Source organism: Cervus canadensis, chromosome 2 (genome assembly GCF_019320065.1).
Source record: "Cervus canadensis isolate Bull #8, Minnesota chromosome 2, ASM1932006v1, whole genome shotgun sequence".
NCBI lineage: Eukaryota > Metazoa > Chordata > Mammalia > Artiodactyla > Cervidae > Cervus > Cervus canadensis.
This window is the reverse complement of record NC_057387.1, coordinates 97,378,361-97,403,189: the sequence shown is the minus strand read 5'-3', so window position 1 is coordinate 97,403,189 and position 24,829 is coordinate 97,378,361. Positions and strand designations below refer to the sequence as shown.

Below are 24,829 nucleotides of genomic sequence, written 5' to 3'. Positions count from 1 at the left end.
GCTTGGGGGCTGGGAGAGGCATCCAATGTCATCTCCATTGGGCAGAGGAAGGTAGTCCCATGGAACCTGAGAGCTGGGCAGGAATCAGGGCAACCCTGGCCTCAGGGACTTCTTGCAGAGAAGTGATGCAAGAGAAGCTAAGGCCTCACAGGTGATGCTGAAGGTTTCACATCCTACAGTCCTCCTACCCCTCCCTACAACACTCTGTTAATAACATTAATTCAGGAGGAAGAAAGAAGGATACTCAGTCTGTAAAGCCAGTGAGGGGAGCCCCAAGTGAGGTCAGAGGGGCTAAATGTGGGAAGTTACCATGGCCTGCCCTGGCCCCACGCCCTGCCAGAGTCAAAGCTCCTGAGAGTTGGCACAAAAGCCTCTACAGTTACAACAGTGTCAGGAGAGGACTTGGGCTTCAGAGAAGGGATGGCACCAACTCTTCCACCACTAATGTGAAGATGAGCCAGAGCTGGAGAGCTGAGACCTACCATCCCTTGATTCTGAGCCAACCAGATAAAAGCACTGAAGCCCAGAGCTTCTCAAACTTTAGTATGTATTCACATTATCTGGGGATTTGGGGACAGTGCAGATTCTGCTTTAGAAGGTCTGGGGCAGGGCCCAAGAGTCTGCATTTTAATACACTCCCAGGTAGTGCTTTTGCTGATGGTCCTTGGACCACAATCCGAGTAGCAAAAGGATGAAAGGCGACTGTGGAGGCTCCCCACAGTGGAGGGGGCTGTCCAGTTCCAAGGAGAACGTGTTTATTTGTGCACAAAGTGACAGAACGTATTAAAGTGGAAATAGCCACCACTGCAAGGCAGACAGTCATCTCTTGGTGGATTTCACCTTCCAGAGGCACTGGCATGGTTGTTAAACACTTGGGTTCTAAAGCTTGATGTCCTGAGTTTTACCTCTTAGGAGGTGTGTCGTCTTAGGCAAATCTTCAATTTGTCTGCGGCTCCAGTTTCCCCATCACATAATGGAAATAATAAGACTATTATGAGGATTGGCTGAGTCAGCGGATAAAAAGTGCCTAACACGTGGCAGCACAGTGAACAGCACTCAGTAAGTGTGTGCTGTTCATAATATGCCTTCTCCAGCAGTGAATGTGGACCCGCACAGAGGCTTACTCTGCTTCTGGTACATGGTTAGGGAAAAAAAATGCAACCCCCCGTCTTTCTCTTACTGAAAGGCCTGTATCCTCCCTTTCAAATTCCTCCTCCCCTCCTGCCCACTCCCACACCCCCTCCCCTGGCCCCCAGCCCCAGTGTGGTCTGGATGGGCCCCACAGGGGCAGGGACAGGACAGGACGTGGGGCTGTATCTGACAGGAACCTGAGGGGCTGGCCCGGGAGGGGACTGGGGCCCAGCTTCCTGAAGGGAGGATGGGCTGAGGCAGGCACCCAGTGCCGGAGAAGATGCCCTCCTGGGCCCTCTTGGCGGTCATCTCCTACCTCCTCCCGGCCCCCCAAAACCTGGCACAAGTCACCAGCCAAGGTGAGGTGTGTGGAGGGTAGCAAACACCCATACCCAGGAAGATGGAGCCCTGGGCGGGTGGAGGAGGGGAGGGAAGTGCAAAGTGGGAGGCCCCCACTGGTCCCCTACTCTTGCCCACAAACATGCTGGGGAGGACTGGGAGCCCAACTCACCAGCTGTTCCTCAGATGCCTCCTTGCTGGCCTCGGACTCAGAGTCCCTGAACTGTTTCTCTCGAACCTTTGAGGACCTCACTTGCTTCTGGGATGAGGAAGAGGGAGCACCCAGTGAAATGTATCAGCTGCTGTATGCCTACCCGGGGTATGTGTTGCATCGTATGTATCCTATATATGTATCGTGTGTATACACCACTCCCCGTATCTGTCCTGTGCGTGCTGCAGCTGAGCCCTATTCTAGCAGCTTCCTTGCCTTTGGCCCTGTCAGAGGACTAGTCCAAGTAACAAGACCGAAGTAGCCACTTACTGAACAGAGGTGCTTTGGATACAGCCAGCTCCAGCCCCTACGTACCCCCTAATCCCACCTATCCCAGGCACTGAGAAGAAAAATGGCGGTAATGGAAACAGAAGTTGGGCTTGGGCCCAGACCTGGGTCCTCAGAGTTGGACAGGTGAGCATGTAGGTAGCCCAGACTTCTGTGCCCACAGGGAGCAGCCCCGCACCTGCCCCCTGAGGTCCCAGCACGTGATGCCCTTTAGAACCCGATACGTGTGCCAGTTTCCGGCCCAGGCTGAAGTTCGCCTCTTCTCTCAACTGCACCTCTGGGTGAAGAACGTGTTTCTGAACCAGAATCTGACCCAGCGGGTGCTCTCTGTGGATGCTGTGGGTAAGAATCATCCTCCTGTCATCCTGGCCCCTCTGTTTGCCACCCTTGGGCCAGCTCCTAGAATCAGACCGAGCTGTGCTCTTTCAAGATGACATGGGTGCACCCCCACTACCAGACTCCCAGAGGCACCTCGAGACCCCTTTCTCATTCCTCTTAGCCTCAGCGTCCAGAGCTAGACTTCGTTTCACATCAGAGACACCCCAACCTTCCCATCATTAACCTATTCATTGACTCACTCATTCATCAGTTACAGAATACCTACCCTGTGCTAGGCCCTGGGCTTCAGGACAAGGATGCACAGGCGAGAAGAGGTCCCTGCTCTTGAGGAGCACTGAGCCTAACAACCTGTGGTGAGGTCACTGCTCATCCGAGGACAGAATAGGATAAGGAGCCTCCCTGCCCCTGCCCCAGGGGCTGCCCTCAACCAAGCCTCGAGCACCCCTCTCCACAGTCCATGGGCTGAGCTGTAGACTGTAGCAGCCAAAGAGTTCTGATGTGCCCTGTCTCGCCCTTAGGCCTGCCAGCTCCCCCCAGTCTCATCAAGGCCATGGGTGGGAGCCAGCCAGGGGAACTTCAGATCAGCTGGGAGGCCCCAGCTCCCGAAATCAATGAATTTCTGAGGCATGAACTCCGCTATGGCCCCAAGGACCCCACGAACTCCACTGGCCCCACAGTCACACAGCTGCTGTCCGCAGAGACCTGCTGCCCAGCTCGGCGGAGACCAAACCTAGCCGCAACCCTGGACCAGTCTCCATGTACACAGCCCATGATGCCTCAACAGCTGGGACCAGAGCAGACCTCCCCAACTAGAGAAGTATCCTGGCCTTCTTCTGCTCCCCTCCTATCTCTTACCCTCAATTTTGCCCCAAGAAAGGACAGGCCATGCTTTGGGGATTCCAGACTGGGTTGGTCCTTGGAGAGTTAGCATAGGGTCTGATTAGTTCTCAGAAGCCATGTTTATTTAGGAATCTCCCACTTTGCGTCATTCAGACCAACACAGCTGAGCACTTCAGGTCCCCAAGTTAGTGGGGGTTTCCCTATAAAGCCCTGAAAGTGAAAGTGAAAGTATCAGTCACTCAGTCGTCTCTGACTCTGTGACCCTGTGGGCTGTAGCCCACCAGGCTCCTCTGTCCGTGGGATTCTCCAGGCAAGAATACTGGAGTGGGTTGCCATTTTCTCCTCCAGGGGATCTTCCCCGACCCAGGGATCAAACTCGAGTCTCCCACATTGCAGGCAGATCCTTTACCGTCTGAGCCACCAGGGAAACCTAAAAAGCCCTGAACTCCACCTGAAACCCACCGACCTGGCCCCCAGTCTGTGCACGTATTTATCCAGTGAAGAACTGAGTGTCTCTCCACAGGCATGTTGTGGGGCTTCGAATATAAGAGATGTAGGCTCTCTTGGCTGAGAGGCAGACCTAGATTGTGAGGCTGGGATTCTTCTCCCAAGGCTCCATCTCTGACAATGAAGGGTGGCAGCTGCCTCATCTCAGGACTCCAGCCTGGTAACTCCTACTGGCTCCAACTACGCAGCCAACCTGACGGAGTCTCTCTCCGTGGTTCCTGGGGATCTTGGTCCCTCCCTGTGACTGTGGACCTGCCTGGCGACGCAGGTGAGTCAACAGGGGAGTGGAGGAGGAGACAGAAAAGATCTCTAGCAATGCATGGGCTAGATATGGAAGCTCAGAGAACCATGGTCCTTCCTGATGATCTCAAACTTGCTACTGCACAGGATGAATTATATTCAGGGAGAGAAGAAAGGATAGGAGCAAATGTTCAAGTTACGTGTGTAAAGATGATCTGGATACCCTATGGAGTCGGAGCACGTGGGCTCTGATAGGGCTTCTTTCTCCACATCCATGCTCAGTCTTTGCGACCCCATGGACTATAGCCCATCCGGCTCCTCTGTCCATGGGATTCTCCAGGCAAGAATATTGGAGTGGGTTGCCATACCCTCCTCCAAGGGATCGCTCCTTCTCTGACCCCAGGGGAAATTGGACTGCAATGCTTTACCTTGGACCTGACGAATGTTACCTGTCAGTGGCAACAACTGGACCATGCCAGCTCCCAAGGCTTCTTCTACCACAGTGGGGCATGGTGCTGTCCCAGAGACAGGTGAGAAGTGAACCGCTGATTGAGTTTGATGTCATGGGAGAGAAGCACAACTCTGCAGAAAGAAGGGAGAGATTGTCCTTGATCCTCTTCAGTCCCCTCCCTTATTCCCCAAACCAAAGGCCCTCCATGCTCTCATCCACCAATGGTTATTGTATCCTTTCAGCCTCTCTTTATACCCCCTGGGAATGTGTTGGTTTAATTCCATGTAATCATGTCACCTGGAGAAGGCAATGGCAACCCACTCCAGTACTCTTGCCTGGAAAATCCCATGGATGGAGGAGCCTGGTAGGCTGCAGTCCATGGGGTCGCTAAGAGTCGGACACGACTGAGTGACTTCACTTTCACTTTTCACTTTCATGCATTGAAGAAGGAAATGGCAACCCACTCCAGTGTTCTTGCCTGGAGAATCCCAGGAACGGGGGAGCCTAGTGGGCTGCCATCTATGGCGTCGCACAGAGTCGGGCATGACTGAAGTGACTTAGCAGTAGCAGTAGTAACAGCAATCATGTCACCTGGACCATTACAACAGCCTACCTTCTCAATCACTTCCAATTTACCCACCCCTGCATGCTGTTGACAAACTGACCTTTCTTAAAATTTGCATGGCCTTCTCCTACTCAAAAATGTACTGCAACTTTTCACTATTTATTGGGTCCAATCAAAACTTCACCTGGTTTTCAAGCATTTCAACCAAACACCTCACTGATCTGTCACCTCCTTCATATCTAATATATAACCAAACCTTGTTGATTTTACCTATTAAATATCTCTAGAATCTGTCCATGTTTGTCCATCACAGCTATCACCCTAGTACAAGCCATCTTCATCTCTCAGGTTACTGAGAAGACTTACTAACTGATCACCTCTTGGATCCTCCAAAACATTCTCTACACAGGAGCTGAAGTGAGTTTTTAAAAGCAGGAAAATAAATGCAACATTCTCTGCTTAAAACTCTTCCAAGATCCATAGCTTTCACTGATCTTAGGACAAAGAAAAGAATTCTATTGTGACCGTGTAAAGTTCTAAAAGACTCAGCCTCTATCTGTGCCTTCAACTTTATCTTATTCAGAGGGAGGCCTGGCGTGCTGGGATTCATGGGGTTGCAAAGAGTCGGACACGACTGAGAGACTGAACTGAACTGAATTAATGCTGCCTTCTGTGCTCTTTGCTCCAAGGCCTACTTTCATCCCCTCCTACCTGCCACAATCCCTCCTGCCTCTGGATCTTTGTACATGCTGTTTACCCAGCTTGTCTGTCTTTACTTAACCTCTACTTATCCTTCAGATCTCAACTCAAATGTCACCATCCCTGACCTTCCTTCTTAGGTACAGTGGCACTATTATATATCCTTGTTGTACCATGTACCTCTCCTTCTTAAATACTTAACATAGTTATAATTTTACATTTATACCTTACATGGTTATTTGATTGATAACAAAATTCTCTCTCAGAGCTCCATTGAGAAAGGCTGATCTTAACATGATCCATGAGGGCAAAGTCAGTGTCTACTTTTACTCACCAATGTATTCTCACTTACCATGGTGCCTAGAACAGAGTAGGTGCTCAGTTAAAAAAAAAATATTGAATAATGAAAAAAAACACTATTAACAGTTTTAGTGTATTCTTCCAGTTTTCTATGCATTTACACATATCTAACGAAGTGACTTAGCAGCAGCAAACATACTATTTAATTTTCAATATAAATTGGATCACATTATATGTATGATTTTTTTAAATAATTTTATTTATTTATTTTTAGCTGCTCTGGGTCTTTGTGGCTGCTTGGGCTTTTCTCTAGTTGTGCCGACTGGGGGCTGCTCTTCATTGCCGTGCTCAGGCTTCTCATTGCAGTGGCTTCTCTTGTTTTGTTTGGGGCATGAGCTCCAGGGCAGGCAGGCTTCAGTAGTTGCAGCACGTGGGCTCTAGAGCACAGGCTCAGTAGTTGTGACACTCGGGCATTGTTGCTCCACAGCATGTGGGATCTTCCTGGACCAGGGGTGGAACCTGTGTCTCCTGCGTTGGCAGGTGAGGTCTTTACCACTGAGCCACCAGGGAAGCCCTGTATGATTTATTTTAACTTACTTTTTTACTTAAAAATGTGTCTTGGACATCTGTAATGATGTAACTCATTCTTTCTAATAGCTGTATAGATTTCCATAGTATGAAGAGGGCCATGAATGAAAGGGTGGCAAAACCAAATTCACATACTCTCTGTCAAAACCTGCTTCTCCTCTCCTTGTACATCCTGCCATCAACTCCGTTTTCCACCCTGAACTTCTGCCTTTTCTACACCCTCCACATCCAATCAGAAACACTGGTTATTTCAATCTTTTCAGTATCCCCTTTGAATCCATCTGTTTCTCTCTACTCCCACTGCCAAAATCCTACTTTCAGATCCTCATCACTTTGTAGGTAAAATACCATGACATTGTCCTAATAAATTTCTCAGCTTCTAGTCCACCCTCACAGATCCTTTCTCACAAACTGCAGTTAGACTTTTCTTAAGTACAAAGCTAGTGATGACAACTCTCTGCTTAAATTCCTTGAATGTCTCCATTGTTGCTGCAAGATTAAGCTCAAGCTCCTTAGCAAGGCAATAAGGCCACCTGTGGCCTTGATCTGCCCACACTTACCACTCCCCACCAAGCCCTCTGGCCTAAAAATTTTCTGCACCACTTAGAGTTTCCCCCAGATGCCATCTCTCTTATCTGTGCACAAGCATGTGCCTGGGGTGCCTGTTTGTACACTTTGCTTTCCTATTTATAGTCCAAGACTCATTTTAAGCACTGCCTTGTACAAGAACTATTTTCTGACCCTCCCCATTTGGGTCAGATGACCTTCCTTGCTACTCCCAAGCCAACCTGTGCATATCACAGAAAAATACCATCTGTTTGTTTTTCTCCCTTTCCCAATGAAATGACAGCTCCTTGAAAATTTTTCCTCATAGTACCTAGCACATAGTATAAATTACCTGTTGAATAACCTAGTAAACATAAAAATACATAAAATGGTAAATGATTTTAGTAATAGCTAGCTATTTAGGGGTTATAACCAGGAAGGAGACAGGATTTATTTGTTCAGTAAACAACTGTTGGAGGTGACTATGTACCAGGCTCCAGGGATAGAGTGACAAAACAGAGAATCTTCCAGCATTGTGGGGAGACCAACAAGAAAGAAAGGAGCTAAATGATAGAGACTACGTGGAAGCGTGGGGATGGGTGTTAATTTCATGAGTGGGTGGAGAAAGCCTTGCCAAGGAGGTGACAGGTGAGCTGAGACCCAAATGGCGAGAAGAAATGAGTGAACAGCAAAGGGACTCAGCCATACATATATCCAAGTATCCATTCTCCCCCAAACCCTGCTCCCATCCAGGCTGCCCCATAACACTGAGCAGAGTTCCATGTGCTATACTACAGTTCCTTGTTGGTTATCCATTTTAAATACAGCAGTGTATACATGACCATCCCAAGCTCCCTAACAATCCCTCGCCCCGGCAGCCATAAATTCGTTTTAAAAAGTATGAAATGCTTCATGAATTTGCAAGTCATCCTTGCCCAGAGGCCATGCTAATCTTCTCTGCATCATTCCCATTTTAGCATATGTGCTGCTAAAGCATTTATATTTTTAAAAGATGTTTCTCTGTGCAATTAAAAAGAAGTACGAGTGGAAGCAGGATCACCATTTAGAAATATGCCTTAATCCAGGCAACAGATAATAGTTTCATCTAATGTGACAGGAATACAGGTCAAAATAAAGGCATAGCTTTGACATATATTCTGGACATTATCAGATCAACATTTTGGGTCTAAATTCTGATTGCTGTGTGGAGAACAAATTGAAGGGAGTAACAGAAACAGCGGCAGAAAAGCCAGTTAGGAGACTGTCACAATAATCTGTTAGTAAAATAACACTTAGAGGTGACTAAGAAAGCTCCCTAATGAGAATAGATTAAGAACATAAATACGTTTTGCTACAGAAACATATGTTTTGCTTTACTCTTTGAAACAATCCCATTCAAATTAGGTATTATTGACCCATTTCACAAATGAGGAAACTGAGGCAGAGATGAAAATCAAGTAATTTGCCCAGAGTTTTATGCCGATAAGCCAAGACCTGAACTCTATAGCCCATGTTATTTCCCTATCTCATCTAGCTTTTTTTTGGCTGCACTGGGTCTCTGTTGTAGCACATGGGCTTTTTCTCTAGTTCCTCCTCACAGGCTTAGTTGCCCTGTGGCATGTGGGATCTTAGTTCCCCAACCAGGGATCAACCCCCCATCCCCTGCATTGGAAAGCAGATTCTTAACCACTGGGCCACCAGGGAAGTCCCTCCCTTGTTATTAAGAAGAAGAGGCTGAACCCCAAAGCAAACCTCAGAAAAAAATACATGGCATGAGAGAGAAAGCCCTGGAGGCCTGTCCAAGGAGCAAGTTAGATTAGAATCTAATTCCCTGTGAGACTAGATTAGTCTCTGAAGCAGGCATTGAATCAAATGACTCTATTTGCCTGATTTGTAGGGACCCCGTCTGGGAGAAGTGTGAAGAGGAGAAAAACTCAGGATCACAGTCCTCCCAGTTCTCCCGCTGTCACTTCAAGTCACAAAATGACAGTGCTATTCACATCCTTGTGGAGGTGACCACAGCCCAGGGTGCTGTTCACAGCTACCTGGGCTCCCCTTTCTGGATCCACCAGGCTGGTAAGGACTTTCTTCCCTTCTCCTCCCACACATTTCCCACCCCTACCATGTCTGACCCCATGCCCAGGATCACCAACTCTGATACTTCTGACCCATGGCCCTGGTGACATGATGTCTCATGCACAGAAGGGCTTAGGCCAGTCCCTGGTGACATCCCTGTAGTGCTCATCCCCACTCCAAACTTGCACTGGAGGGAGGTCTCCAGTGGGCAGCTGGAATTGGAATGGCAGCATCCATCAGCCTGGGCAGCCCAAGAGACCTGCTATCAGCTCCGATACACAGGAGAAGGCCATCAGGACTGGAAGGTACAGTCAAGGAACAAATGACCCCAGACCTCATACTCAGGGTATTTCTGAGTTTCAGGATGTCTGTTATCAGGAGTGATAACCAAGATATCACTGTATACTCATATATATCCGTGTCTGGGCTTGTTTATCTCTGTTCTGTCTGATTCAACTGGCATCTTAATCTCTCTTTGGCATGTGACAATGCAGACTATGCCTATTTAAAATGTTCTCTTCCCTTTGCTTTTGGGATATCATTCTCTCCTGATTCTCCTACCACTTCTCTGACTGAACCTCCTCACTCTTTCCCGGGCTCTTCCTTTCCACGCTTTCTTAATAGGTTGTGCTTCTTGCATTCCCATCCTAGACTCTTTTCTTCTCTGAAAGTGAAAGTGTTAGTTGCTCAGTCATATCTGACTCTGCAACCCCAAGGACGGTAGCCCAACAGGCTCCTCTGTCCATGGAGTTCTCCAGGCAATAATACTGGAGTAGGTAGCCGTTCCCTTCTCCAGGGGATCTTCCTGACCCAGGGATAGAACCCAGGTCTCCCTCATTGAAGGCAGATTCTTTACCAACATCTAGATGTTCTCCTTGGTGAGTGCTTTAATTCCATATTTTCAATGACTATACATTAACCATCCCAAACTTATTCCAACACCTATGTGGAAAATAACTTCTATACCATAGGTGAATTACCTAAACTTCTGAAGAGTCTCAGTTTCCTCACTGGCGAAATGGGGATAAAGCTATGTACTTTCCAGAGTTATAGTGAAAATTAAATATATAGATATTTAGCATATTGCCTGGGATAGAAGGCACTCAATAGACATTAAATATTAGTTTCTTTCTCTACTTTTATTCTCATTTACCACATGTATATATGACTTCTTACCAGACAGTTCTACCTAAAAACCCCCTAGGACATTTCAGACTCAGTATAACCAAAACTGAACTTATTTTCTTCCCTAGACTTTTTTACTTTTTTATTGAGGTATACATTACATAAAGGAACACAAATCTTAAACATACAATTGGTTAATTTGTACATGTGCATACATCCATGTAACTATTACCCAGATGAAGATAAAGGTTGTTTCTGGTACCCCAGAAGTGTCTCATGCCCTCTGGTCACACACACACACCCTCCAAGGTAACTACAATTCTGACATTACCATTCATAAGTTCTGGCTATTGTTGAACTTAATAAAATAAAAAAAAATACAGCATTTCTTCTTCAAACTTACTTCTCCTGTTCCTTTTCTCTGACAATGGCACCAACACTTAACCCAGTTACTTCAGCCTGGAATTATCCTTGACTCATCTCTCCTTTTCCCTTGTCCCTTCCCTCTATCAACAACTTAGTTAAGTTTATTGTACTAATAGGCCTCAAGTCTCTAGTACCACTGTTTTAGTCTTATCTTTGACCCTCTAGCCCACCCATGCATGCTTTTAGTACACAGAACACTCTATAACCCGCAATCAAGCAACTCACTCAGGGTAACCCTCTTTTGAGGGCTCTGTGGTACCTTACTTATATTGTTATTACTGCACTCATTACTTCTTGTAACTATTTACTTGTTTGGATGTCTTCTTCGTAAGACATATGAGGCCTTGTTTTTCTTTTTCCCCAATGCCTACCCCAGGGCTTGGCTTGTAACAAGCAGTTCATAAATGTTTACTACTGATCAAGTTAATAATGTCTCCCTGCTGGTACACACGATGTTTGTTCCTTCTTCTTGGACTCTCCTGGTATCCCCAGCACCTAGCACAGTTCTGGCATCCTCTACTGAGAGGATGTTATTTGTAGCCTGGTTTACATGGCTATAGGCTTCCCTGGTGGCTCAGGCGTTAAAGCGTCTGCCTGCAAGGTAGGAGACCCGGGTTCAATCCCTAGGTCGGGAGATCCCCTGGAGAGCCCCACCCTAGTACTGTTGCCGGGAAAACCCCATGGACCGAGGAGCCTGGTAGGCTACAGTCCATGGGCTCGCAAAGAGTCGGACACGACTGAGAAACTTCACTTACATGGCTATGAGTATCTGAGTGTGTCCGGGGTTTCCATCGCCCAACCTGGTCAGTGTGTGTGTACCGGATCTCTGCCGATGTTATCATATGTATGTGTGTCAGGATGAGTAGTTCTGTGTGTAGATGAGTCAGTGTGCCGGGGGTGTATCACGCCAGGCAGGGCGAGGCTCTCTGTCCGAGTGTTCTCTCCAGCCAGTTTCCGCCAGGGATGCGTGTTTTCTGCCAGTGAGGCGCTTTGGAGGAATCCCCGGGGATTCAAGGCGGTAGGATTGGGGTCAAACAGAGGCCGAGTTCTCGAGGGCCCAACGCCGTCCCACAGGGACCGGGAGCCTGACCACCCGCTTGCACCTTTGCGTAGGTGCTGGAGCCACCTCTTGGAGCCCAGGGAGAGACCTTGGAGCTGCGCCCGCGCTCCCGCTACCGCGTACAGCTGCGCGCCAGGCTCCATGGCCCCACCTTCCAAGGTCCCTGGAGCTCCTGGTCCGACCCAGTGAGGGTGGAGACGGCCTCCGAGACGGGTGAGGGCTGGGCAGGGGCAAAAGCTCTCTGCGCCTGCGCGAGTGGAGGGGCGGGGCTCCGACCGCAGCAGGCTGCGGCTGCGCAGACATACCCGGCGCCCCCGGACAGCGAGTGGGGTGGGGTTGGTGGACCTGCCAGCAAGGTTCTGGCCAGGCGCCTCCTCCTGAGGGCTGACTGCTTTTTGTCCCTTAGTCTGGATCTTCCTGGTGACTGCTCTGCTGCTGGTCCTGGGCGTCAGCGCCCTCCTGGGCCTGCTGCTGCTGAGGTGGCAATTTCCTGCGCACTACAGGTACCGCTCCGGCCAGGTGGGAGACGGGGCTGTGATCCGGGCAAGGCCGGCGGCCCCTAAAGAAGCATCCTCGGGTCACTCTATGACGCCCGCTCTCCAGACAATCTCACATCCAGACCTGTGGCATCTGCCGCCCCCGCACGTCTTCCCTGGGAGTCCCACCGCCTCCTTACACTCGGACATGTCCACTATGCGGGACACCTCAAATAGCCCCGCCTTCTGGCTCCTCATCTCAGTAACAAGTCCACCCGTCACCCAAGCCAGACCACTTGGGCGCCTCCCTCCCCATTATCCAGTCTGGTCCTGTCATTCCACCTCCTAAACTTCACTCAAAACCAGCACACTTTCTCTAGCCCTACAGGCACGACCTGACTCACCAAAACGGAGCCCCTTCTCCCTCCAGTCTAGCCTCCCACAGCCACCAGAATAATCTTTCTAAAACGGCGCACATGAACTTGTCACTCCGCCTCCTTAAGTTTCACTATTAGCTCCCCGGGATAAAGTCCAGGCTCTAGAATAACAAGCGAGGCTGTGCCCCTGACGGTGTTCCCACCTCCCGCCCTGTGCATCAGCCTTGCCACACTGTCGGTGATTTCCTCCACAAATCCAGTGGTTTTACTTCTCAGTGTCTTTGAACATAATGTCCCCTCTGCCAGGAATATCCTCCCTGGATGACTAATATCCATTTATCTTTAAATAACTTTCTTCACCAACTCCTAGGAAACCTTTCCTGACCCTCCCCTATTGGCTACTCTTTTTGTGCCCCAATACAGACTTCTTTCATAGTGCAGGAAGCATTTTACTGCATTCATTTCTTTATATGTCTTCCCTGTGCCTTACGTGGTCATCCTTAAATCTTCAGCACAGTGCCTGCCAAATAGCACACCCTTAAATAAATGCTGTTAATGAATGAGTTGTTTATGAGGGGAGACTAAGTCTGAGGATAAATGTCACTGGAAGTTATAAACATAAAGGATAGATTCCATACCACCTCAGTCCTTTGACTGGTAACATCTCTTTATTCTTGAGGACTCAGTTCAGAAGGTGACTCCTCCAGGTGGCCTCTTTTGATGGCCCTAGGCTGGATTAGGATGCCCCTTTTTTGGGCTCACATCTCTCGTTGAACATGTCTTTGAGCTTTTAATCCTCTCTAATGTATGAGCAGACTGGGATGTAGCCTGTATCTAGATCCAGCAAAAAGGTTGAGGGAGAAGAGGGAGGCTGTGCTGCTGACCCAGATGTACTCAGTCCCTTTCCCACAATTTATCAGATACATCACTCCTCCTCCCCTGGAGAGATATACGTGTCGTCACAAAAGAGGCTCGACTGGAAAAAAAAAGAACAAAGAAGAGGCCCAAAGGCTCATTCAGCTAAAGTCCTTCCTTGCGGAAATATGAGCCTAAGGAACTGGAGGGTCCCCCGACATACCTTAATCCACATTCTTCCCAGGGATACCATCTTCCCCAGTAACTTAATAAAAGCCCCACGAGTTCTTTTCATTCAACTAATTTCTTGAGACTCTATTATGGGTCAGATACTGTTCTATACCCTGGAGATCCAAGAGTGAGCAAATAGACAAACCCTTTGCTCTTGGGGATTTACATTATATATATAAAATAAGATTCTAATAAATATACAATAAGTCAAGTACTATAAAGAATAATAAGTAGAGCAGGAGACAAAGAGTGATGGGGAAGGGAGGTGGTTCTATTTTAGACAGGGTAGTCAGGGAAGGCCTCTCTTGTCGGGATGACATCTGAGCAGAAACCTAAGTAAAATGAGGAAATGAGTCGATGATCCAGGCAGAGAGAATAGAAAGTGCAAAGACCCTGAGGCAAGAATGTTTGAGGACACTCAGACTGCTTTTTTGAGGCTCCACACCCCTGACTTCCCCCCACCACCTGAGGTTTCCTTTCCACCCATGCTCCTCTACCTTACTCTTAACCTCTTCAAGCTTACTCCCCCACCTCACTGCCTCCCCACACACACCTCAGTGCTCTCGCCCCCCTAATTCACTCCCACAGCTCAATCTCCTTCTCTTCCTTCTCCTCAAGGAGCCTGAGGCATGCTCTGTGGCCCTCACTTCCAGACCTACACCGGGTCCTTGGCCAGTACCTTAGGGATACTGCAGCCCTGAGTCCGGTGAGTGCACCTCCCCCTGCCACCAGCCCTGCTTAGAGCTCCTTGCCCCATCACACAACTTCTTGCCCCACAAGTATACCATCCCTGGGCCCTACCTCCAGCCCAGCCCTCCTTCCTGCACAGTCCAGGTCCTGCTCCCACAGGACCTGCTCTAATCCAGACCCCTTTCCCCCCATCTCTCCCAGCCCAAGGCTGCAGTCTCAGATGTCTATGAGGAAGTGGAACCCAGCCTCCTTGAAATTCTACCTAGATCCTCAGAGAAGGCTCCCTTGCCCCTGTGTTCCTCCCAGGCCCAATTGGACTACCGAGGATTGCAGCCTTCTTGCCTGGGGACCATGCCCCTGTCTGTGTGCCCACCAATGGCTGAGCCAGGGTCCTACTGTACCACTCACATCGCCAACCATTCCTACTTACCACTCAGCTGCTGGCAGGTCCCTCGCTCCCAGTACCCTGGACAGATCCAAACTCTCTAGTCCTCCCTCTTGAACTTCCTAACCCATCCCGTCCCAACAGCAACCGTCTCAGATCTCACGTTCTTCCCTGTTGTCTACCCTTCTGGCTGGACTTCATAACACTGACCTTTCACCACTGCTGCTGGCATCAATCTGGGGTCCTTTCTCCTCAGGCAAGATTCATTCGACTAAGCTCCTCTAGCTTTCACCTCCTTTCTCTCTGCTCTTTATTGGCAAAGTCCTTGAAAAGGAGTCTCCACTTCCCAGCTCCCATTTGCTCCTCTGACTGCTGCAATTTATTCTCCTGCTACCACTCTGCTAATGAAACTACTAAGGCAAAGCTCACCTCAAGCTTTCTCATCACAAGATCCAATCAGATCTTATTAATCCTCAACCTTTTTAATCTTTCTGTTGGCATTTGTCATGGTGACTACTTATTTCTCCTTTAAATTCTCTCCTCCATGGCTTGGATGCATCACCATCTCTCCTGGTTCTGCTTGGGCTTCTCTGAGTATACTGATAGTTGACAGCATAAACTCTGTGGAGTCAGAGCTAAGTTCAGTTCCTATCTTTCCCACTTGCTAGCTGTGTGACCTTGAATAAATAACTCAAAATCTTTGAGCCTTAATTTTCTCATCTATAAAATAGGGATAATACAGAATGCTACAGAGTTGTAAAGAGCATTTAGTGAGATATTCTAAGTAAAGCACAGTGAAAGAGGTTCCCGGGTTAATGTCAGCAGCATTGCCGACATAGTGCCGACTAGGACAAAATGTTTGAGATATCTAGACTAGACTATAGTAATTTTTCCCTCCTAATCTCTTATCTTGGCTTATCTTCCACTCCTTAATTATTGCAGTCACTTAAGAGTCAATTCTCAACAGTCTCCGACCCATCTGCTCTCATAGTCTTTCTAACATGCTGACCATTCTAAAGCTCTTATCTCCAGCCCAGACTTTTACTATAGCACCTGAAATGCTTTATGCAAATAACTGTTTACATGTCTGTCTTCCATTACTAGATTGTGAGCTCCTTGAGGGCAAGGGCTGTGATTCATTTGCCTCCCCCCTCCCCCACCCCCTAAGCACCTAGAGTAGTGCTTGATTCACGATAGCAGGCCTCCAATAAATGTTTTCTAAATGAAGGAAATCTTTCTGGGCAATGCCACCTCATTCCATGCCAACCTCTCTCATCCTCTACACCATTCATATACAGTGGTAAATATGCTTAGGCCATTCTGATTATGGATTCCCTGACCCATTCAAATTCTCAAACAAATGGTATTTTTTGCTGACTCCAGACATACCCACTGTATCAGTCAGAGTCTTGGCAGAAATAGATGACATACACACACTCAATCTGGGTATCTGGATGAGAGTTTAATACAGGGCATATTTACAAAGATGGGGCAGGATTTATGAAAAAGATCAAGGAATAGTGCAGCATCCTGGGGCTAACAACTGGGAGGTGGTGTTCACCCCTCCCCACCCTGGTTATCAAGGGGTCACAGGAGAGAGTGGTTACAGAGAGGGCTGCCTGGCAGGAGCTGTGGCAGAGAGCTGCAGCCAACCTGTGGGGATGTAACAGTAATGGAGCCAGGGGAACAAATAGCTCCTGCCTGTTCCCCCACTCCCTCCAACACCACCCTTTGACCCCCTCTGTATTAGTTTGCAAGCACTGCCCTAACAGAATACCACAAACAACAGACATTTATTGTCTCATAGTTTTGGAGGCTAGAAATTCAAGGTTACAGCAGGGTTGGTTGCCTCTGAGAGCGGTAAGAAAGAATCTGTTCCATTCCTCTCCCCTTGCTTCTGGGGCTTTCCTGGTGTTCCTAGACTTGTTTCTAGGCCTCTCCTCCTCTCCTCTGCCTTCATCTTCATATGGCATTCTCTCTTTACATATGTGTGTGTCCAAACTTCCCCATTTTATAAGGATGCAGGTCATATTGGATTGCTGCTGCTGCTGCTAAGTTGCTTCAGTCGTGTCCGACTCTGTGCGACCCCATAGACGGCAGCCCACTAGGCTCCTATGTCCCTGGGATTCTCCAGGCAAGAATACTGGAGTGGGTTGCCATTTCCTTCTCCAATGCATGAAAGTGAAAAGTGAAAGTGAAGTCGCTCAGTCGCATCCGACTCTTAGCGACCCCATGGACTGCAGCATACCAGGTTCCTCCATCCATGGGATTTTCCAGGCAAGAATACTGGAGTGGGTTGCCATTGCCTTCTCTGCATATTAGATTAGGGCCCACCCAAATGACTTCATCTTAACTAGTTATATTCTGGAGTGACTCTATTTCTAAATAAGGTCACACTCTGGAGTACCTCATGCGAAGAGTTTACTCATTGGAAAAGACCCTGATGCTGGGAGGGATCGGAGGCAGGAGGAGAAGGGGATGACACAGGATGAGATGGCTGGATGGCATCACTGACTTGATGGACATTAGTTTGAGGAGTTGGTGATGGATAGGGAGGCCTGGCGTGCTGTGATTCATGGAGTCGCAAAGAGTTGGACACGACTGAGTGACTGAACTGAACTGAACTGAAGTACTGGGACTTAAGCATCCAACATATAAATTTGGGGGTGAGGGACACAGTTTAACCCATAACATCCTCCCATTGGTGAAATACAAACAGAAACCAGAGCCCAAGGGAATCTACTGACGCAGGCCATATGAGTCAGCCTCACAGGGCACAGAGCAGAGAAGGATGAAATGTGGACCTGGATGGGACAAATGGATGACATCTAGTATACTCACTTTCCATACTTCCTTCCCCAAGCCATGTTCAAGGCTCCAACTTGACTCCTAGGGACTCAAAACTAGGGTTGAGAACCAAACCACTGAAACTCTCACCTCTATACTGATTCAGCCATCATGTCCTTACCCCTTTTACTTACCAAATTCTGTTTCCTCTTCTCCATCTTCACTGAGCTATTATTGCAGCCTCTACCAACTACCTCTGCCTCCAGTCTTTCTCCCTAAATCCAACCTGTATGTTGCCTCCAGACTGATCTTCCTGTTCATCTTACTCCTTGCTCACTCTTTACTTCTAAATCTTTAGTTTGGCTCTTCAGAACTGATCTCATTCTCTTCTGCTATTTTGCTGTGTGAGGATTAAAAGTGTTAATACAATGCCAAGCACATAGTAAATACTCAGTATTTACAGAGTTATCTTTATTATTATCCCAACTGGACTGTTCCACCCCCTGAATATTACCTATATTTTATTCCCTCTATACCTTCTCCTTCAGGTCCTTCAGGTGAGAGTTCCCTTATCTAAGCAGCTCATCAGGTATCCAGACACCTTGCTCTACCAACAGGCCATTGCCTGCCCTCTTCTATCTCCTCAGGCTCTTTTGCCTTCATCTTCAAAGATGCATAGGCAGGACTTCCCTGGAAGTCCAGTGGATAAGAACCCACCTGCCAATGCAGTTAACACTGATTTGATTCCTGGTCCAGGAAGATCCCACATGCCTCGAGGCAACTAAGCCTGTGCACCACAACTGCTAGAGTCCAAGCACCCTAGAGTCCCTGCTCTGCAGCAAGAGAAGCCACCACAACGAGAAGCTCGGGCGACCCAACGAAGAGTAGCCTCCTCCGCAACCAGGGAAACAACAAAGACCTGGCATAGCCAGAAATAAAAATTTTAAATAAAAGATGCATAGGATCTTAGTGCTGGCCTTCCCTCCAGCTCCCTCTTTCTCACTCTCAAATTTCTTACACAAGTAGCCCATGCTTGCTGCCTCCATATTCTCCCCACCCTCCTTTCTGCAACCCCTTCCAAAGGAAACCTGAGCACCCCCCCCATCCCTTTCTCTCCAGGGTCACCCATGATTTCTCTGACCTTTTCTGTCGTCACTCGACTATTTTGCATATTAGAATTCCTCCCACTTCAAGGTCCAAGTCAGTACAATCTCCACTGGCTTCTGCCATTCCTTTATTCTTTTTTTTTTAAATTTTTTAAATTAAAGGTCTTTTTTTAATGGTCTTTAAAAAAATAATTTTATTTATTTAATGTGTGGGCTGTGGTGGGTCTTTGTTGCTGTGGGGGCTTTTCTGTAGTTGCACAGAGAGGTCACTCTCTAGCTGCAGTACACAGGCTGCTCATTGTGGTGGCTCCTCTTGTTGCAGAGCATGGGCTCTAGGACACTCAGGTTTCAGCAGTGTGGCATGTGGGCTCAGTAGCTGCCGCTCCTGGGTTCTGGAGCACAGCCTCAGTAGCTGTGCTGCACAGGCTTAGTTGTTCCATGGCATGTGAGATCTTCCTGGATCAGGGATCAAACCGGTGTCTCCTGCACTAGCAGGCCGATTCTTTACCACGGAGCCACCAAAGAAGCCCTGTCATTCCTTTACTTTTCAAGGTTCAAATTCCCTGAAGTTGTACCCTTATTTACCCTGTTGTTCTCTTCCTCTACGGTGACCCTTACTCCAGAAACTGCAAATTGCTGGCCATGCCTTGTCCTCAGAAATGTTTTGCTTGGCTCTCCCCTGAATGGAGACTCTCATTGACTCCACAATGCCTAGCAGATAAAAGTCCAAACTCCTTAGCTTAAAATTTATGGCCCTGACCAGCTTGACTCCTTTATGTCCTCTAGGGTTCAGGGACTCCCCATTTCCAACCCTAGGACAACTAAATCCTTGTTTCCCGAGGTAATTGGAAAGAGATAACATGAATGCTTCAAAATTAAAGATAATAACAATATCATTTGGGTGAAAACTCCAAAATTTTCTCTGTCATCATCAGAATTGATTTTAGGCTAATGATTTTTTTTTTTTTTTCCTCCCCTAGCCTCTCTCTGGGACAGTGTAGAATATGGTTAGATTGCTGAGGTTAGTTAGATAGTTTGGCTCCACTAGTTATTATTGGCTGTGTGCCTTTGGGCAAGTTTCTAGACTTTCCCTGACCTGGTTTCTTTCTTTCTTTTTTTTTTTTTTTTTGGTTTTTTTTTTTTTTTTTGTAAAAAGGGAATAAAGTTTCTGCCTTATGGGATTAAGAATTACCTGCAGTAATGTACGTAAACTCTTTTAAACATCATAGTTAGCAGATGGTCAGTAATGGTGCCCATTATCATTTTTATGATTGCTGCTTCACCTCTAAGTATATCATACAATTCACTGAAGTCGCTATTAGAGCACTCTATTGAACAGAAGTCAGATCTGTACTCCCACCAGCATGCGACCTTGCACAAATCCCTCTCTGGGCTGCGGATTCTTCATCTGTAAAACACGGGTGTGTTGCTGGGATGCGGAGATGCACCACGTGCAGATTAGACTCATGGATCTCTAAAAATCCTGACATCTCTTAAGCTCCATGGGGGTCAGCCCCAGTTTCCCTCACAGGGCTATCCAATCTTATCTCCCAGACAGGCAGGTCTGAATCCTGATCTTTTTTCTTGACCGTAAGGAATTCACCCCTCTTTCCGCTTCATTTTCCTTGTTTCTAAAATAACAACACACAAAACAGTTTTTGAAAACAAACACAGGCACTTCTTCCTTCCTAGCAGTGTTCCCGCAAGCACTAAGCTAACAGTGGACGCTCCGGCCTTCTCTCTTCTGCTTCTAAGTTTCTCAGTCACCTCCTGCAGCACCCCACTCCCAACCTTCCTGCCTGCCTTCGGTCCGGCTGGTCGGCCACTGCCTTACACTGCCTTCTCTAAACAGGCTTAAGTGTTTAGGTCATTCCACCTTGTTCTGCACCTCGTATCATAAAAACGGTCCTCAAGCATGAAGCATGAAGGACGGGTGCAGGGGAGCCTGAGGAATGAATGAAACCAATAAGGGAAGGCAGCCAGCGCAGGCCCCGCCCCCAGACGCGCCCCGCCGCGCCCCGCCCCGCCCCGTTTCCCGACACCTGGTGGCGTAGAAGCTGCCTTTGCCTTTCTCCCACCCTTCAAATCCCGCTCGCTTGCCGGACTCCTGTGAGATCGGGAGCTTCCCCCGGAAGACCCGCCCCCTGTGCCGTGGAGGCCAATGGGCTAGGGCGACCGTTGCGACGGTTGGATTTTGAAGGAGCCAATGAGTGCTTGGAGCGGAGAGTTTAAGTCGTCCAAGTCCTCACTGCTAAAGCCGGTCTAGGATCGGAACCTGCTCTAAATTGACGGTGAGAGACGGCTGGACTGAGCGAACCGGTCTGGGGCCGCGGCCGAGGGTGCTGGGCCGGGAAGGGCTGCGGCAAGGGTGGTCCTGACTGTGGCCGGCCGCCCCAGAGCACGGTCGCCTCTCTTACTCTGGGGCTCAGCGGGCAGCCACTGCAAGGAGCCCTCTCCCTCCAGACGCTCCCATGGCCCAGTTCGTGTTCGAGAGTGACTTGCACTCGCTGCTGCAGCTAGATACACCCATCCCCAATGCACCCCCTGCGCGCTGGCAGCGCAAAGCGAAGGAAGCCGCGGGGCCGGCCCCCTCGCCTATGCGGGCAGCCAACCGATCCCACAGCGCCGGCAGGACCCCAGGCCGAACTCCCGGTCAGTAGGGTGTGGCGGGTCGCGGGGAGGAAAGGGCAAGTGCTTGAAGCAGCCTTCACACCTCCTCCCCCTGAGCCGGGTCTGACAGTGTGGCTTCCCTGTCCCTGTCCCAGGCAAATCCAGCTCCAAGCTTCAGACCACTCCCAGCAAACCTGGCGGTGACCGCTATATCCCCCATCGCAATGCTTCCCAGATGGAGGTGGCTAGCTTCCTCCTGAGCAAGGAGAACCAGCCCGACAACAGTGAGACGCCCACCAAGAAGGTATGTATCCCAGGGGACTTCTAGCAGGAAACTGGTCTGTGAAATCTAGATAATACCGCCACCTCATCCCCACCCTTATGTGCCAGGAACATCAGAAAGCATGGGCTTTGAATCTGAACGGTTTTGACATGGAAGAAGCCAAGATCCTTCGGCTCAGTGGAAAACCACAAAATGCCCCAGAGGGTAAGATGTCAGTCTATCCCCAGGGCTCCGGGTGGATGAGATGGCTGTCTTCCTTTTCCACCTAAGACTGAGGGGAAGGAAGTGCTTATCTGGCCTTCCTGTCTAAAGGCTTGTGGAAGTGTCAGTCCTCCCAGTCTAGATCCATTCTGTTGCCACAGGTTACCAGAACAGGCTAAAAGTACTCTATAGCCAGAAGGCCACACCGGGCTCCAGTAGGAAGACTTGCCGCTACATTCCTTCCCTGCCAGACCGCATCCTGGATGCCCCTGAAATCCGGAATGACTACTGTAAGTGCAGTCTTCTCCTTGTCCAGCGGATGGAGAAAGAGGGAGAGAGAGGGACAAGGCAAACAGGACAGCTCATGCTCTTCCCTTTCCCCTCTGGCAGACCTGAACCTTGTGGATTGGAGCTCTGGGAATGTACTGGCTGTGGCTTTGGACAACAGTGTATACTTGTGGAGTGCTAGCACTGGTGACATTTTGCAGCTGCTGCAAATGGAGCAGCCTGGGGACTATATATCTTCTGTGGCCTGGATCAAAGAGGGCAACTACCTGGCTGTGGGCACCAGCAGTGCCGAGGTGCAGGTGAGACTTGTCCTGGTGCTGCAGCTCTACTGTCCCCAGACCCAGGGGGCTTGCCCAGCAGGACGATGCTGATGCCAAGTCCTGATCCTCACAGTCTTCTCTCTCTGTAGCTATGGGATGTGCAACAGCAGAAACGGCTTCGAAACATGACCAGTCATTCTGCCCGAGTGGGCTCCCTCTGTTGGAATAGCTATATCCTGTCCAGGTCAGTGGCTTTACTAATCTGTTACAAAATCAGATTTTGGCCCCCCTCTCCCTGGACTGTACACCTCTGAACAGAAGCAGCTCTGGCCTGCCGCCTGTTTGGCACTGCTATAGGACTTGCTTCCCTTCTCCCCTCCTGCAGTGGCTCACGCTCTGGCCACATCCACCACCATGATGTTCGGGTAGCAGAACACCATGTGGCCACACTGAGTGGCCACAGCCAAGAAGTGTGTGGCTTGCGCTGGGCCCCAGATGGACGACATTTAGCCAGTGGCGGCAACGACAACTTGGTCAACGTGTGGCCTAGTGCTCCTGGAGAGGGTGGCTGGGTTCCTCTGCAGACCTTCACCCAGCATCAAGGCGCTGTCAAGGTGAGAGTGGGGCTGGGCTGGGCCTCTGCAGACTCTCACCTAGAACAACCTGGGGACTATTAAGAGGACGTGGGATGATGGAATTGGACCGAGTTAATCTGTGTGCCCGGTAACTCCTTGTCTTGCTCCAGCACCTGCTGACTTCACCTTTGTCCCATCTAGGCTGTAGCTTGGTGTCCCTGGCAGTCCAACGTCCTGGCAACTGGCGGGGGCACGAGTGATCGACACATTCGGATCTGGAACGTCTGCTCTGGGGCCTGTCTGAGTGCCGTGGATGCCCATTCCCAGGTAGTCCTTATTCCAGTCTCACTCCTAGACGTGCTCTTATTCTGTGTAGTTTCCTGGGCAACCTCCTCCCCTCCAATGGCTTCACCGAGGCAATACTGGCATGATCGCCAAGCTCAGATGTCACCCTTCAATTCCAGACACACATTTTCAACAGTCCACAGCCAGCCTGTCTCTAACCCCACATTCTGTAAGGTGGCACCACCCTAGTATGTCCCAAATTAAACTTGTCGCTTCCCCTTGCCTCCCTGAAATGTGTGTTCCTCCTCTGCTATTTGAGAGGGATAGTAAGAAATCTGAACAAGACTCTTTCATCTTCCTCAGCTACTCACCAAGATATATCAGTTTACCCTCAGAGTATCATTCACATGTGTCCCCTCCCCTCGGCCTCATCCTTCTTCCTGTGGAGACTCACAGCACTGGTCTTTTATTGCTTCCAGTCTGCCCTCTATATTGGTCTGGGTAGTCTGTTTCTGTCCTCCTCAAGCCCTGCAAGGGCTCCCAATTACCTACAGTGTATAATCCAAATGTTTTAGAATATTTGAGGTCCTAGCTCAAAGGTGGGTCTCCCTGCAGGCACTGCAGCTTCCTCTCCTGACACCCCCTGCCCAGTACATGCAGACTTTGCTTTATTCTAGCCTCTGGAGCCAGAGTTCAAATTCTGGCTCTGTCACCTACTAACTTAACTAATTTAATTTGCATGTGAGCTTAGACAACTTACTGAATCTTCCAACTGATTTCTCATCTGTAAAATGGTTAACAGGTCTAACTCTCAAAAGGGTTTTGTAAGGACTACAGTTACTCAAGTCTGAGTCTGTAGCCTCTGGCAGAGTGCCTGACACCACGGTGGACGCGGTTCCAATTTGAGTAGTGTTGGCTCTATGTATGTCATGCCCATGCCATCTCCTCTCCACAGGTGTGCTCCATCCTCTGGTCTCCCCACTACAAGGAGCTCATCTCAGGCCACGGCTTTGCCCAGAACCAGCTGGTTATTTGGAAGTACCCAACCATGGCCAAGGTGGCTGAGCTGAAAGGTAGGTGCTAAGTGACAGGCACAAAAGGGCACATATTATATGACTATTTGTATGAAATGTCCAGTAGAGGCAAATGCAGAGAGACAGAAAACAGATTAATGGTTGCCAGAGGCTGGGAGGAGAGAGTACTGAGGAGTGACTGTCTTTATGGAGTGATGAATTATCATTGTGATGGTTGCACAATTTTAGAAACCAATGAATTGTATGCTTTAAAAGGGTCAATTTTATAGTATGTGACTTGTTAGTTATCTCAATTAAACTGTTACAAAAACTCTCAAAATTGGAAGGGTATAGGTACCTACCATCCTAAGTATTGCTCTCCTTTTTTTCCTCCTCACATCCCAGGTCACACAGCCCGGGTGCTCAGTCTGACTATGAGCCCAGATGGGGCTACAGTGGCGTCCGCAGCAGCAGATGAGACCCTGCGGCTGTGGCGCTGCTTTGAGCTGGACCCTGCCCGGCGGCGGGAGCGGGAGAAGGCCAGTGCGGCCAAAAGTAGCCTCATCCACCAAGGCATCCGCTGAGGACCAACTCCTCGCAGTGTTTTGTGGGGTTTGTTTTTTGTTTTGCTTTGTTTTGTTTTTTTACTTTTCTAATAAAGTCACGTCTCCCTCTC

The 24,829-nt window shown here is 48.9% G+C and overlaps 2 protein-coding genes and 1 non-coding gene across 4 annotated transcripts; 2 read left to right on the top strand and 1 right to left on the bottom strand.

The window, feature by feature from the left end:
- The first annotated feature begins 1,175 nt into the window (after nt 1-1,175).
- On the top strand, nt 1,176-15,966 carry MPL (MPL proto-oncogene, thrombopoietin receptor). The gene is made up of 12 exons (XM_043461626.1): nt 1,176-1,490; nt 1,657-1,789; nt 2,133-2,311; nt 2,827-3,125; nt 3,761-3,923; nt 4,299-4,425; nt 8,942-9,120; nt 9,283-9,425; nt 11,785-11,944; nt 12,138-12,234; nt 14,289-14,376; nt 14,562-15,966. Exons 1-12 carry the CDS (start codon nt 1,412-1,414, stop codon nt 14,847-14,849), a joined length of 1,935 nt encoding a protein of 644 aa, XP_043317561.1. The 5' UTR covers nt 1,176-1,411; the 3' UTR covers nt 14,850-15,966.
- On the bottom strand, nt 7,939-8,041 carry LOC122437464. Its single transcript, XR_006268288.1, has one exon. It is a non-coding gene; the product is annotated as a U6 spliceosomal RNA (small nuclear RNA).
- On the top strand, nt 14,359-24,829 carry CDC20 (cell division cycle 20). 2 transcript variants are annotated; one of them, XM_043461629.1, is made up of 11 exons: nt 14,359-14,376; nt 21,102-21,290; nt 21,404-21,552; nt 21,639-21,735; nt 21,894-22,022; nt 22,123-22,319; nt 22,430-22,524; nt 22,666-22,894; nt 23,057-23,182; nt 24,096-24,213; nt 24,559-24,829. In XM_043461629.1, the coding sequence occupies exons 2-11, from the start codon at nt 21,110-21,112 to the stop codon at nt 24,735-24,737; spliced, it is 1,500 nt and encodes a 499-aa protein (XP_043317564.1). In that variant the 5' UTR covers nt 14,359-14,376; nt 21,102-21,109; the 3' UTR covers nt 24,738-24,829. The 2 variants fall into 2 exon arrangements, with proteins under 2 accessions (XP_043317564.1, XP_043317562.1); XM_043461627.1 differs by lacking the exon at nt 14,359-14,376 and adding an exon at nt 20,770-20,929.

Excerpts from the sequence above, each read along its gene's own strand:
- CDC20 (XM_043461629.1), top strand. The coding sequence starts at position 21,110 with ATGGCCCAGTTCGTGTTCGAGAGTGACTTGCACTCGCTGCTGCAGCTA. Across the intron at positions 22,525-22,665 it reads AATAGCTATATCCTGTCCAG|TGGCTCACGCTCTGGCCACA; the intron begins GTCAGTGGCTTT and ends CCCCTCCTGCAG. Across the intron at positions 22,895-23,056 it reads AGCATCAAGGCGCTGTCAAG|GCTGTAGCTTGGTGTCCCTG; the intron begins GTGAGAGTGGGG and ends TGTCCCATCTAG.
- MPL (XM_043461626.1), top strand. The coding sequence starts at position 1,412 with ATGCCCTCCTGGGCCCTCTTGGCGGTCATCTCCTACCTCCTCCCGGCC. Across the intron at positions 3,126-3,760 it reads AGACCTCCCCAACTAGAGAA|GCTCCATCTCTGACAATGAA; the intron begins GTATCCTGGCCT and ends TCTTCTCCCAAG. Across the intron at positions 9,426-11,784 it reads AAGGCCATCAGGACTGGAAG|GTGCTGGAGCCACCTCTTGG; the intron begins GTACAGTCAAGG and ends ACCTTTGCGTAG.